The sequence below is a fragment of the Periophthalmus magnuspinnatus genome, chromosome 8, assembly GCF_009829125.3.
Source record: "Periophthalmus magnuspinnatus isolate fPerMag1 chromosome 8, fPerMag1.2.pri, whole genome shotgun sequence".
NCBI lineage: Eukaryota > Metazoa > Chordata > Actinopteri > Gobiiformes > Gobiidae > Periophthalmus > Periophthalmus magnuspinnatus.
In genome coordinates this window covers 23924076-23939275 of record NC_047133.1, presented here as the reverse complement: position 1 = coordinate 23939275, position 15200 = coordinate 23924076, and the positions used below count along the sequence as shown (strand labels likewise).

The 15200-nt window shown below is 42.8% G+C and overlaps 1 protein-coding gene across 5 annotated transcripts in view; it reads right to left on the bottom strand.

Moving 5' to 3' along the window:
- adgrl1a (adhesion G protein-coupled receptor L1a) overlaps positions 1-15200 on the bottom strand; it is a 134206-nt gene that overhangs the window by 37964 nt on the left and 81042 nt on the right. For all 5 annotated transcript variants that reach the window (XM_033970994.2, XM_055223444.1, XM_033970995.2 and 2 more), the window contains exon 5: positions 137-344. In XM_033970994.2, coding sequence (XP_033826885.1) covers positions 137-344 — 208 coding nt within the window. The remainder of the gene's footprint in view (positions 1-136; positions 345-15200) is intronic.

The following is a 15200-nucleotide window of genomic DNA, read 5'->3' as shown; positions in this document are numbered from 1 at the left end:
ATGGTCTCATGGTGAGCCTGCTGACACCACAGTGGGAGTCGCTCCACCATCACCCTCCATATCCCCATCAAATGCCAATAAATCTATACAGGAGCAGCTGCCGTTTGATCAAGCTGCCAGTAGGGGGCGCACTCACTTGTAGGTGGTGGTGGCTCGCGTCTGTTTGAAGTCCTCCCATGACGCGTATTCGTACAACACATCGGTGCGGTAAGGCGTCCACGGCATGACGTAGAGGCGATCTCCAGACTGCAGCGGGTCTTTACACCACGCCCCCGCTTGATGCTCCGCCTCCTGTTGAGAGCTGGCAGCCTGGACGCGCAGCAATGTCCCGGGACAAACAAAGACTGCAGAGGAGGGAGAGAAGAGACACACGCAAATGAAAAGAAAGCATTGTACGATGGGAGGAGATGGTGGAGATGGCAGGGGTAAAGTTAGGAAATGGGAAAAGTCCAAAGACCAGGGAATAAATTAAATATGGAAGATGTAAGGAGATAAAAGTAAGTGGAGTATAGAATTGGGTGAATAGTAAGAGGCGGGGGTGAGCTGTGGTTCGTTAAATCAGATTAAAAATGAGCAAACTTATAAAAAGCTCATTTGTAGAACATCACTGTTGTGTTTGGGAAGGGTCTGAACAAGATAAATGAGAGATTTCAGGCTGCCACCAAAGCTTTAGATGTATCCTCTAATCTAATTCATCTTGGCCTACTTTTGTTTGATTGTGCATTTTCTGTTTCAAAGGCCTGTTCTCTGCCCTCCCTCTCTCTCCCTGCGCTCTTCTACTGGGTGGGAAAACAGTAATTGCGCGGCTTGTTTTATTAGGATTTGGCTTGCCGTCAAGAATAATGCCTCAAAGAAGAGAGGCGTTCTGGGGTAAAGATTTGAAGTTTGGCCCAGCTTCCACTTCATCCGCTACACACAAGAAGACAGACACGGAGGACAAAACGAAACAAAGGACACATCAAAAAATCTGAGTATTTGCCAAGTTTTTAAGATGGTGGTCTTGTTTTGGCTCGTGACACAACCGTTACCTGCTGGTCACCTCATGATGGCGTGCATCTCTTAACTAATTGGACACAGTGGGGGCTTTTGGTTGCAGATGACAGGAGCAAGCATTGGAAAACACTGGCCCCAAACCATGCACATATACATCCACTGTCACTGTTAAGAGCGATGCATCAGTCTGGGCTCCAGCTCTATTGAATATTACATGAGGTCTGGTGCGGGAGGTGAATCATAATAGCAAGATAGAGTAGTTACTTGAATCCAGCCCTCTCCTTTCTGCTGCCGTGCTGTTTTTTTTATAGTGTTTGGTGATCTGTGGCGCTGCCGGGCCACTTAGGAATTAGCCTGTTCTGACTGAGGGGGTGCGACAGGGATTGGGACTTCGAGCCAAAGCGGAATCTAATCAAGGCGAGGCATAAACAAACACTCAAAAGGCAGAGTTCTCACAGGAGGGAGGCTTGTCATGCTCCATTGTCGAACCAAAATGTTTGAAACAAGGGGCGCCTGAGGTACTTGCTTTGCCACAGTCGGGGTGTGGGTGAAGTAAAATGTGTAGAAGCTAAAAGTATTTGGAGAATGGAGAACATTGGTATAATACTGCACATGTCACAGTTGTGAATACAGTATTGGGGCCATAGTCTTATATGCAGCCAAGATGTTCAGTACTCCCAGTCAATTGCTAAATCACAACTATATAAAATCTTACATTGTATTATTGCCCCTATTGGCTATAGATAATATACTGTACATATACCCAGCTGCAAGAACACGACACCTTGGGTTTTTACTGATCTTTTGCTGAATAAGTTGCTTTGTTGTTTTGCTTGTTTTGCTAACTAAACATTTGCTACAAGTTCATCTGAGTAACACTAGGTGGTAATTCAAGTTCAATGCAGACAGAACCTTCAACCAAGAGAAGTAGGACACTGCCTCTTAAGTACAATGCTGTAGTAAATAAAGAAATAAACAGCATGGGGTAAACTGTGTAGTCGCTCGACATCCAGGTGACCTATAAATCTGCCCTCGAGGTACAATAAAGGACACCAACACATATTATGTCTATTGTTAGCCTTTACAGAGAGATAACCTTATAAAGCTGTGTGTGCAACAAGAGAACTTATAATGATAAAGAAGAACATTTAAGAAGAAATGGCTTCTCTTCAACCTAAATGAATAACAATCCTGAAGTAAACTAGAGAATGTGAAAAATAAAAATAACAAAACAACTAGCAACTTAAAGTTACCAAAATATGTACAAATATGCTCAGGATGGGGCAGGCCTATTTATATGGAGGCTTATGACTATCTAATTCTGGATCTCATTCTGCTGTTCCATTAGCACAGACAACCCTAGCAATTGTAAATCTGCTGTGTTTGCCCTCATTTTAGCTTAAACACTGCGCTAAAATTAGGTGTTCATATAGGACAGCGTCTGTAGAAAAGAAGATATGATCCACTGCAACAGAAATATAACACCTCCAAAATAACACAGCTGTCTGCAAAGTGATGCTGCCACAGTGTCCTCCCAAAAACCCCATCTGATTGCGTTCATTATAGACCTAACCTGGCAGCACTGGATTAAATTGGTATCAGTGTGTTCTCCTTTGGGCTCATCATGACAATAACACCACATTTCTGCTATACTAGTTTATCCCAATCTCGTCTCTGCTCCTGTGTTCCGGTGCAGTCTACTCATGGATGACTCATTGTAAAGAAAAAGCCCCGGGTGGGCCAGGGGTCATAGAGCTCACCGGCGCCCCCCAGCAGTACGTGCGGGACACACACATACACGCTCCATGGCCTGCACACCTGGCCAGAGGGGCTTCATTAACTCCGACCTGCACCGGCTGCTCCTGGTAGGCCTCGTGTTTACAGCCTCTCCACCTCAGCGTCTCTCTGAAGGGTGATTGTAACAGCGGGAAGTCTGAGCTGCTAAACCCTGGGAGCAAAGTCTACACTACAAGAGGCTATTATGGCTGCAGTATGAATGAGGTATTAGGCATTATGCATTAGGCGTAAGTCTTAAGATTAGGCATTATCCTAGTCTGGCGAGAGCAGGTTAGCGGGAGTAAGAGCCATCTGGGATTATATGTGATAGTTGGATTAATAGATTAATTCCGGTTTAGGTGCAGATGGAAACCTTGTGCCATCACAATGAGCCTATAGTGAAGTCACAGACACTTTCTTATGCTACAAACTAGCCAGATGGCTAATGAAACTTACCTTATCAGGGATTAAAGGCCGGGCTCCAGCTATTATACTCTAGTATGGCAATTACTGCCACACAGACAGGAAAAGTCCCAGTAATAATTGACTATTTATCTCCATAATCCCTTCTGCTGGCAGAGGTCAGCTGTTACTTGTCAATATGAGTCTCATAAAGTGGTGTGAATGCCACAACTTTGAGGAAAATGACAGTAAATATGTCCCATTACTGTCCGGAGGCAGTTTGTGATCGACTGGTGACGCAATTAAAAGTGAGAGCTGACAGCTTTGGGCTAAATTTAGCCCTTTCATTCTGATGTCCAGAGCGATCTACTGTGTTTTTATGTTTGATGTGACAGCGTCCTGGTGCTGGTTAATATAGGACTTTGATGATCTAAACAGACTCTGCCAAAGCCTGGCAGCTGCACTGAAGAGCCCAGTGATGGTGTCTGCTTTTGTTTGTGGATACATGGATCTGAGGCTGAGCTGGCCCCGGGCCCCTGTCCGCAGACATGGGCTGCACACAGGAGCCACTGCTGGGAGCATGCTGCTATAATTGAATCCCACACCTGTCACTGGCAGGTGCAGCTAACGGCCAGCAGGGGGCAGACTGGAGTATGGACCAGAGCTGCGTTCAGACTTAATAGGCCGGAGGTAATGTACACTGTTTATCTATGAGCCAGTGATTGTCTGAAGGCATCTCTGGCTGTATGTGTAATGTGTAATGTGTGTGGAAAGAGCAGACAGATGGAGCATGAGCAGGGGCAGTGCTGTGTGGAGAGAGGTGAGAGGAGCGGTGGAGCAGAGAAAGTAAATAGGTTATTTCCTGTGAAATGAGAATTAGAAGTGAGTTAATCTGAGACGAGACGAGAAGGTCCCATTGTGTGGCGGCTTCCTTTCAAAAGTCATGGAGTAAAGGATAACAATAACAGACATACAGCACACAGACAAAGCATACAGACAGTGAGCAGACAGTGGAAGAGGCAGGTGTCACGCCTTTATCAGCCCAAACATTCACCCCAGAGAGCCCCATTCAGCAGACCCAACGCACGCAGCCCGATACTGTGTGAAAGAACCGTCTTATCTGCAGAGGACATTGAGTGACGGGGCTGTGCTGGGACAGAGCTCAGACACTCACTGATCACTGACGCAAGACTCCTGTTTACTGTTAGCTTACCAACTGTGGTAAATACAAATAAAGCTTATGTTCAACTTAAAACGTCTGATAAAGGTGCAGTGTGCAACTTTTTTGGTAGAGGGTCTGATATTCTCCAGAGAGATATTATTGCTTTGCCATGGAGAGCGGGTAATGCCATTAGGCCAAGTTAGAAATTAGATCAGGCATTTTTGGGGATGTAATTCAATAAATGCGTAATAGGTTAATTTAGTGCAATACTGTGAAACATTCCAAGCACAGCAATAACAACAGGTAGCAGACATTTCACCAGAGAAGTTTCATAGTGCAGCCTTAAAATATAGGTAAAGGAGCTGGTGTGGATACATTTACATTTGTGCAGGTCTGTGACTGAGTTAAGTTATTGAGATAATGAAAAGATAACACCTGGATTGACGTATACATAAACTAATACATATAAAATTGTGTATTGTAAATGACACACATCTGTAGTGCCTGCAGTTTGCCTTTGTATGACAATATACCCCCTCTCCCTCCCTGCCTCCTGGTCTAAATAAGCCCTTTTATAGGTGTAGTCTCTCTATAAAGGTCCTGGAAACGCGCTTGCAATGATTTATATTCATGGCCATCCTCTCGCACACTCACCTTTCTGTTCCTCTCCTCTAACAATGCAATGACTCCTGCATGTACAGTCAATCCCCACACTATTACCTCTCCCCCTCACTGAATAGGCCTGTCTCCGCCTCAGCCCCGGTCATGTGACTTCGCTGGTGTGTGGTGGGTCATTCCTAATGAGCTGCCTGACTCATCGTCTCTATAGCGACCGTGCGCCTCCTCCCATCTCGTACTATTCCCAATCTGGCTCTCTCCGCTCTCTGTTTTCTTGTCACATACAGCGGCGGCCCCTCACTCGTTCCTAAATCGCACTTATAGGGAGGTGCCTGTGTGACGGATTGGGCTGTCCTCAAGTGCACCCGGCAATGGCCACCTTTGAAAATTACTAGGTGTTTGTAAAGTCTAAGAATCTGTCTTTTTTTTCTCTTTCAGCAAACAAGCGGGAGGTGATGGAAATTTGCTGGGTACTTGTTTAGTCCTGCCAGCAGTGGTAAAACATCAGTAATGACATAGGGAGTGTACTCAGCTGGACTTGTAAAATAAGGCAGTTAAAGGGGACAAACTGAATAATAAAAGGCACACACCAACTTAAACTCAGAAATAGAGTGAGGTGCGAGTTTCTTACTAATGGCGGTCAGTTAATTATGTCATTAATGTAAACTATACAGATAGTGAGGCGTGTATTCAAAGAGGACGATGTTTAAAAGTGCACTCTGTATTTTTTCTGGGGGAGGTATGTGCATGCTACGTGTTGGTCTCCATGGAGATAGTTTTGCATTATTGGCTATGCTTCACGGTTTGACAATAAACATATCTGTTTCCATGGAAACAAGGAAATGATGTCAAATTACAGGTCAGATCTTTGGGGAGGCGACCCCACTCACAGTAAAAAAGAATGTTTTTCAAAATATTTTTTTTGCAGTAAAGACACCAGTAATTCTAAAAATACAAGATCGATAAGTTTAATGCTATAGCGCTAAACATTCCAGGCAAAGCAATAACATTCGCATAGGAATGAGACTGAAAAGTTACATAGAGCACCTTTAAGTCAAATATGGATGTTACCTGCACGACCATCTAGGGACTAAAGACTCGGATCCATTCAACTAACGTTTACTTTGTGCTCAAAAATATGATTTCTGTATTGATTTCAAATAGAGCAACAGTGAAACGAGCATTGTTTTGGCATAAATGTGCTGCTATTAAGGACAGACTTCAGAAATAACTTGCAGTAGAGAATATTGTTCTATTGTTTTTCTCAGTATATCAGAGGAAACAGTAACACTGCCTAAAATATCTTTGGTTCATTGTGTTCCCAAAGCCTTCTTGTTTTAGGAAAAAACTATGACACTTAAACAATGATAAAAACTGGCTGCACCACTCTGATAGTCCCAGCATTGTTCCAGAACACAAAATTGTAGTTTTAGTGAACAGAGCTTTGGAAATTATATTCTTTTCTATCATATAAAAGTACACTATCTAGACATGTATGCGTGTGTGTGTGCGAGCCAATACTTCCTGCTATGTTCTGAGCAGCTTACGGGTTTCAATTGCACAAGAAGACACACACTACTTGAAGGGAAATGTCAAGGATCTATTTTACTGAAAAGCCTGGGACCAATAAAGTAGTTAATTGGACTAACATATGGGGTCAGTGAATGAGGCCGGACAGAAATGGCCTGGTACGATGTGGAGAAGGGGTTCAGGGAGAGGTGATGGAAACCTGAGAGGGGGAGCCAAGCAGCGTAATGGCTACTACTCCAACCGCGACCTTGTTTTGTAGGTCATGCCTTTTTGTGCGTCTTTGTCCTCTTTCAGAAACCTCTGATTGGGGACGTTAGCATGACCGGCGCTTGATTGGTGAGTGCCCGTGCAAGGACCATTACCACAAGCTTTGAGCACTCCTTTTTTTTGTTCACTGCCCCCTCAGCAGTCTCAGCTAACACACAAAAAAATACCAAAAGAACAGGGCATGGGAGAAAAGTGGGGATGGTATGGGAGGGGGCAACAAGTACAACATGTGTAGGAAATAATATCCACCAAAGCGCATGTGAGGAGCAGAAGAATTAGGGAAAAGTGCGAGAGGAGCCGAGAGAGGCCCGAGGCGCATTGTAATGGCCAGATGTGATCAGAGAGATAAACCAATCAGAGGGTGGGAGGAGGAAGAGGAGAAGAAATGGAGGATGAAGCACGGTACAGAGAGAGACGTGAGAAAATGGAGCCCCGTGTACAATTGTTTATTTTCACCTGCAAAAAAGGCATGATTTTACAATGGGAGAATAGGTACTGCAGAGAAATGAGGTGTGATCACATCTATACTGCCAATACACAGGAACAGCCAGTGCAGCATGGGGACATTCACAGTCATTTCAACAGTATATGGCTGTTTTGTGTTATGTGACTAGCCAAAAGTATAATTGATTTATGTCATTCAAGCAAATGTGTAATATCCTGCTAAAGTCGTGGTAATTATTACGTATTTAAGACAGAAACCCAAAGCGATAGAAAACGTTTTGGTGTTACAATCAGCCCTTAACTATTAGCCCGTGTATTTTATCTAAGGTACTAATTGTTTTGTTTTTGGTGGAGTGTGATAACCGAACCAACTAGGCCATTTAACAGATTGAACCTCCATTAAAAGTAAGTGTCCATTGAAGATAAACCGTTTAGTTTATTGGGTGGAACTACACTTTTGTTTTGTGTTTTGGTTGCTTTTCTTTGGTTTCTATTTGGAATACACCTTTAGGTATAAGTAGGAGAGATCCTGCTGGGAGATACCTACTTTTCAAGGGCCACATTACCGCAAATCATAAGGTAAGAAGATATTGAGGGGCAGTGGTGGCAGTAAGAGGAGACAGAGAGAGGTAGAGAGAGAGACTGAAGCACCTGGAAATGGGATGCTGTAAATAGTATCTGAGCAGTGTTAGCTAAACACAATGTTTGTGCTATGAAGACGACAACAAACGCTGAAGTGGTCCTGGAAAATTAAAAAGGGAAGGGAGAGAGGATGAGAGGGGGCTCGATGAATGTGAATGTGTATACACTCAAATGGCTGTCTGCGAGTGATCAGCTACAGGAGAGGAATGGAGTTATTTTTCAGTTTATCTCTCTTGAGCCCTTTACAAACAAGCACGATCAGACAGACCCCGGCCTGCTTAGAATGCGGAGCGCCCACTTCTCCCACCTGGAGGTAGTGATGTTTCGATACCATACTAAGAATATCACAATGTCGATCCGATACCGATACCAATGAGTTTTGTATTAAAATTCATTGTCATTGTTCATTATCATTGTTCTACTCCAACTGGAACTGATCTAAACATTAAATATAGCTGTATCCAAACACGTAAAGAGTTGATATTGCATGATGGTTAATACTTTTTAATACCTCAGTCAGTATCGATATATATCAGTATTTGGTATTGATCTGCCCATCACTACCTGGAGGTGATATTTCCAGGGCTCTAGTGCAAACTGCAAGATAATCGGCGGTTTGTTTTTTGATTAATTTGTTCTTTATTTAGCTAAGATGTACGTTAGATCATGAACGAGTGGTGAACATTTTCTTTTTTTGTTTTTTTTCCCCCTTTTTTTCCCTTTTTTTTAATCTTAGTTAGCTTTGAGTTGTTAGCTGCTGCACTGATCCGTCTTCATCCCCTGCTTTCCCGGGGCGTGCTCCCCTCTGCGCGCAAATAAAAAATACACAAGTATCGTGGACTCTATTGGCATGTATGTACCGCACGGAGCAAGACAAGAGTGCTCACCCATGTGTGATGTTTGTAAAGGGCTTTTGATACTTGAGCGAGCTGCCTTTGATATGTTAGTGTGTGTGTATTTGTGGTGCTTGCGTGCAGGTCAGGCTGGTGTCATCAAACCGTGAATCTAGAAAGAGTTTTGGTTACACGTCAAAGAGAAAAAGGTATAGAGAGTAGAGAGTAATAAATATATACAGGGAGGGATTTCGACATCAAACATGACCACTACACAAGGTGCTGGGTTAGGAAGTAGGGAGCATGGAAGGAGGGTAGGAAAGGAGACAAGGGAATAAGGAGGGAAGGGGCGAGCTGTGGTTGTTATGTTCATTGTGGTCTTTACCTTTTTGATCCACTTCTATTCAAGCATCGGAAAAAAGAGGGAGAGAGTAGAAAAAGACAGGAAGAGGAAAGAAATCAAAACGAAAGAAAAAGACAGGTGCAGGAAAAAAGAGAAAATTGAGATTAAATAAAACGCTGCCCTCTCTCTCTCTCTTTCTCTCTCTCTCTCTGACTCAAAGTTATCTGTCTGCGTTATGGTTCGCTACTCAGAGAAAAGGATGGACTTGGGTGGAGAATGAAGAGGTTGGGGAGAAAAAAAATGGCCTGCCCTAGGTTTAAATCCATTCAATTTTAACTTTATCGATAATCCCGCACAACAACACACAACACAATTCACCCCACAACCTCACTCTCTTGACCCCCACCCTCTTGCTGATACATTCCAGCTCCTTGGAAAACCTGTTGGGAAAAGATAGTCCTTCTTTTTCTTCCTGGAATAAAAAAACAAACATGAAGACATATAGAAGATGAACAGAAAGATGTGGTTGATTATAGAAAGCGAGATCTAAACGAGAAAGCAGGAGATTTTATTTAGGCATTAGTCAGTTTACAAAGTCAAGACGCCCGGTGTAAGAAGCCGGGCAAAAACACTCAACACATCGACCTGCCAATCAATGTAAAGAGGAGAGGAAGGAGAAGAGTACTGCTGCGGTGAGTACATCAAAGACAAGAGGGGAAAGTAAATGAAGAAATAAGAAGAATAACATCCTAAAAACATGAGAAAAACACATTAAGGTGCACACATAGAAGAACCGATTCAAACAGGTTAATATAGTTTGCTATATTATGCATTTGGCAACATTGTCAATAATGATAAATACTAAAATCTTGTAAATTATTTCAATGTCAAATGTTCTTTTTGACTCAAACCTTATCCAATGCATCCAGCCCATTCAAAATACCTGCAATTTCTTCAACAACATTGAATCAGAGGTACGTTTTTAATGAGTCATACCAAAGTGTTAACAAATACTTTTAAGATGTTCGCTATGAATATATTATAATGTTCTTTTACCTTCATGCAGAGACAAAGTCATTATCGCATTTGAATTTTGATTTGTCTCGCAGCAGAACGGTGCTAATCCCACGTCTCGCTATATGCTTAATTCTGTTGAAAGAAAACTCCAGTTATACCTTTAATCACAGCTATTGAGGTGACACAAAGTTACATATAGCTGAACGAGCAAGAAAGGTGTGTCCTCTACTGCCTTGTTTTATAAACGACGCACAAAGTCGTGTGTTGTTTTGCAGTCTATGGTATCACATTGCTAGCAGAGCCTTTGCTATGTTAAGGATGGATCACCATTTCTTTCTCCTGGGACTGGAGAAGTGTCAAAAGCCACGTGGCGCCTGGCGAATCCCTGCTGAGTGTGAGATAGTCATGTGGGTTGAGGCAAGTTCACTATCCCTCGGGGAAGACTGCAAAACTGTCATGGCACCTTACAGTTCAAAAAGTGACATAAAAAGACAAACACCAAACGTATTTCACAAAGGAAGTTTAAGTGTGATATCTGCGTGGGGGAGGGGAGAAAGGATAGCATCTCTGGCCACGTTGTACAGCAGCACCAGCATCAGCATCAGATCATTTATCATCTTACGCCAAGATCAAACTGGACAAACAACCTCCACCAAGACCTGGGGAATGAAAAGCCGTTCGTGCCCAGAGGGGTAAACAACATGGCAACGCTATGAATGCAAGCCCTGTGAAGCCGGGGCAGAGGCGAGGGGGGGGGGCGCGGGTCGGCAAGAAGCATCACATCCATGCCACCGACGGAGCTAGCGGTCGTTAGCTTCAAGGTTAGGAGAGAGAGAGAGAGAGAGAAAGACCTTTTATCCAGGCTGCGAGTGCTGCGGTGAAGGGGACACCAAACAGAGCATATAATATGGGGTTATTGGAAGCTTCAGTGGCAGCTACTAGAGGAGTTGAAGCAGGATACTTGCTGGTCTTTGTTCTACAAGCAAAGCAGTTATTGACCAGTGTATCTGAGTAGACACTGGAGGAAAGGTGAACTTATGTGCAGCTCGGCTTTGGATGCAATGAAGTGAATGTGCAAGCTTCACTTATAAATATTCAAGAGTAACACCACAACTTGTTAACAGGTTGTATAAATTAGACTTTAGAGGCAATTTATTTGAAAGGTTGATGGATGAATCCAGACTGCCAGTTTTGCAGACTTGCTTTGTGTTCTTGAGCAAGACAATCATTATACTGCCAGTGTTAACAACTGGGGGTGTATTCAGTGTTTATTTAAGACGGTATTGGCATGACATGACATCTCAGACTGGGCTTTGGCACAATCCTATGTTATTCAGCTATTATAATTAGTATTTATGAAATGCTTGTACAGAAAAAATCCACTGCTAATAATTGTAATAAACAGGAATTAAAAGTACTGACAAAAAACATGATCATACATGTTTAGATCAGAGTTGACACCACGAATAATATTAACCTTGTTTGCCATGTTTTACTAGTTAGCCATTAATGCGTGGTCCCTAACCTGTTCTCGTATCTGTTTTGCTACATTTAACATTGGGACATTGTAAATTTAGTGTTTCCTACAGTATAACTTGAAATAATGTACCGTGTGTGTCCTGCATAGACTGTATAAAGAAGTGGACTAAGCAGTTATCGGGGCAATTTGGAGCCAAGTTTCATATTTGGAATTCTAACCGCGAGTGTCATAGCAACCAAAGAGCCAATCTGGAGCGAGGCTGTTGAAAGTAACGCCCCCTTCGCCTTACCCATGCTAAACCAGGGGTACGGGCGCTTAGCAACTGTCAATCAAATCTGTTGCTAGTGGTACGGGAGTGTCTTTGGGGAAAGAAGTTATTAATGTTCCTATCTTGATTTATGGACAAAACAGCCAAATAATATGAATATTTTAAGACCAAAATGATGAGTCTGACATCATTACAGAGAGAGGGGCGACAGTTTTTCAATAGAAAGTGAATTGGAGCCAGAAACGCGCCCTTGATCACTTCATATTTTGAAAGCGGCGGCTAGCAGGTTAGCTATGTCCATTTATATATACAGTCTATGGTGTCCTGGAAATACTCTGCTGCTCATGCTGATATATTTAAAAGCTTTATATTTGGTATGAAGCTAAAAACTGTAAAAAAAAAAATAAAAATAAATAAATAAATAAATACACAGTGCCAATCAGTTTCATAGATTAAAAAAAGTCAGTTTAGCATTATATATAAACCCTTTTACACCACTGCACTGGGTTTAAAAGAAAAGAAGAAGCCCAGAAGGCACATTTTAAATCCTTCATAAAAACCTAGACAAAAAAGTCAAATCATAAAATAACAATGATTATGAAAATTCACATCGGTGCCATGAACACTTGGACGTTGGAAAGCCAAACTGGAATCTGTAAACTGTGAGTTATGAGAAACAAAAAGACAAAGTAGACCTCGTTACAGCCCGTCTCAGTCTCCCCGGGTGATCCTGAAAAATAAGCACATCGACTCAAAACAGATCACCCACATTCCCTTGAGAACACACACAAAAACGTCCAAGACAAAAACTCATCAAAGTATCCCCGGCCAGATCAGGGGGGTTACTTTAAGGCCACTGCGGTTGTTTGTCGATTTCATTCAGCATTCTCTCTTTCAGGGCCCTTTTGAGAAATAAGCCAGTGCCCTCCTTTGCTTTAATCACTCTGCTCGGCGCTCTCCACAACCCTATCAATTACTCCCCCCACTAATGAGTACGGCCCCAGACACGCGCTGCCCACCACACACTGTATCTGAGTGGCGCAGGACATCTCAATCTGGCACGCAGGGAGGTAGTGGATCTTCTGTGAGAGCTGGTTCTAAACGCTGCGCACTATCACGCCTGAGTACCACCTAAGAAAATAATTGGATTGCAAACTAAATTCTTAATGGACTAAGTAACCATAAATCTGAAATAAGTGGGGACTAAATCAAGGTCTAGAACAAGACCGAGCCAGGTCTAATGAAGTCTTAACTGCTCAAAACCAACCAATACGTAGCAGTGTTGTTGTGCCTTTGGGCAAGACGCTTGGCTCATCTTGATTATATGTATGAATGAGTTTGCAATTTGGTCACAGATTGGCAGCCATTTTACATTTATTCTGCCCCAGGATAACCATTTTTTTCATGTAATTAATGACAAAATGAGACGTTTTATTATGAGTGAACAAGAAAGTGCGCTGTTAGCATGCTAGTTGCGGTTAGCATTACCATGACTGTAAAACTCCGCTCCGGCGTTGTGAAATATACGTATAAACTCATCACTGTGAATAATTTCAATACTCTGAATGCATTAGGAAAGTGAGCAATAACGTCGGACGGCTCCAAACTGTTTAAAAATGAACTCGTTTTGTTTTTCACGTTTTAAAAATCACGCACAGCGGCTTTAATGCCAAACGACTGACTATCTCGGTGTGGCGTCGGTTCTGATTTATCCATACATTTTTCTCAAAGTCTCCCACCATCCAGAGCGAGGCCTCCTTCTTCTCATTCCCCCAACATTTATGAGCCCCACGCCTAATGGCAGCTCCTATACATATTAATAGACTTTTCATTTTCAGCTACATCAAAGTGTTGCCTCTCCTCCCCTGAAAACTTGTCACATTACAATGCCATTATGCCCTCGACTGACAAACTCTTCCTGACAAGTCAACTATCATTTCCAGCGGCTTTGTGTCCGAAAACGTGGTGTGTCGTAATGATTAGGCAGCACTGAATACATTTGCGGTGAAGAATCAATTTTATAAAGTGAAACAGTGGCATAGGCAGGAATATGAAGTGAAAGTGAAGAATATGCTACCTGGCAGAAGAGCGGAACTGTGCTAGGCTATATGTTTGAAATCTCCAGCCCTGTGCATATTAACAAGATAAATCATGGCTGCTGAAACTGGGTCTAATGGCTAGCAAGGATACAAAGCATTAGGAATCAATAATGATGTAGTACAGTGTCATGTGGAGGGAGGGGCAGGTGAAGGCCCTCCCTGGCTAGATTTACTTCAGTGTACATCTGTATTGAGACTATAAACCCCGCTGCAGTGCTGAGTGCAGAGATAACATAGTGTAATATAGTGAGACAATATCTGCTGTTTTAATTGTTGTATCCTGCATTATTTTAGGAATCGAAATGTTAGAATCTAGCTGTAAATGTATATTCCACTTGCCGTACAGTTTTCTATGTTATAATGTTGCTAGCGTCACTGCCACACCCTTGGCCCAGCGGGACCTTAGCAGAAAATGTCAACTTGTATATGTATTATTTTGGTCATATAAAGTCAGTGAAAGGTTGTACGGATTCATCACATTCATCATGAAGGAATTACTTAATCTTTTTGTTGCGCTAAGGCAGATTTGGGAGTCAATAAAAGCCTCAGGTGATATTTTTAAAGCACTTATCTGTTTCTGCAACCGAAATCTTTCAATCTTTATTTAAACCTCAGTACACATTCCAAGTCTGCTTTTCACTTCTTTTCCGACTCTAGCTCTGCTCTGACTGGATTTGCCTGTATATGTGCTCTGATCCCGCAGTAGCTCGGCCACAGCGCTGGTGCATGTGAGCCTGATGTCTTAATGGAACGCAGCGGTCGACAGCCGCCTGTGACAGTGTGAAATGAGAGTCCACTTGAGCCATTTTGTCTTGCTGTGTTCAGCTGGCAAAAAACAAGTTATCCTCTCCGGCCTGTTCCTTTTGGGCTGATGAGATATGATTTGACTTGTTGGCGGATGTTTATTCTGCCAAGACAATCCAGTAGTGAACAGGCACGAGGCAGGACGCGGCGGACAGTGTGTGTGAGGAAGAGGAGGGCTGCTGTCGCCTTTCCGATCCAGGTGACTGCTAACATGGCACAGAGACACGCACCACGACTGTCAAGATGCTGCTCTGCTGATATTAAACACAGCTCTACATTTCACCTCTGAACAGGTCCTGAGGCTTTGTTTGCATCACAGGAGGAAAAGTACTAACCGGACTTGAGTACATCGCACTAATAGCCCAAGTCACCCCATAACAACTTTTCATGGCTAATAAGCAACAAATTGGCCACATTTAATTAACTTGGGAGTTTTTAGGGATGTCAGGCCCTTTTTAAATAGCCTTTTATTATAGCAAGGATATTGGAGAGTTGAGTAATAATTCCTTGTGTTTAATCATT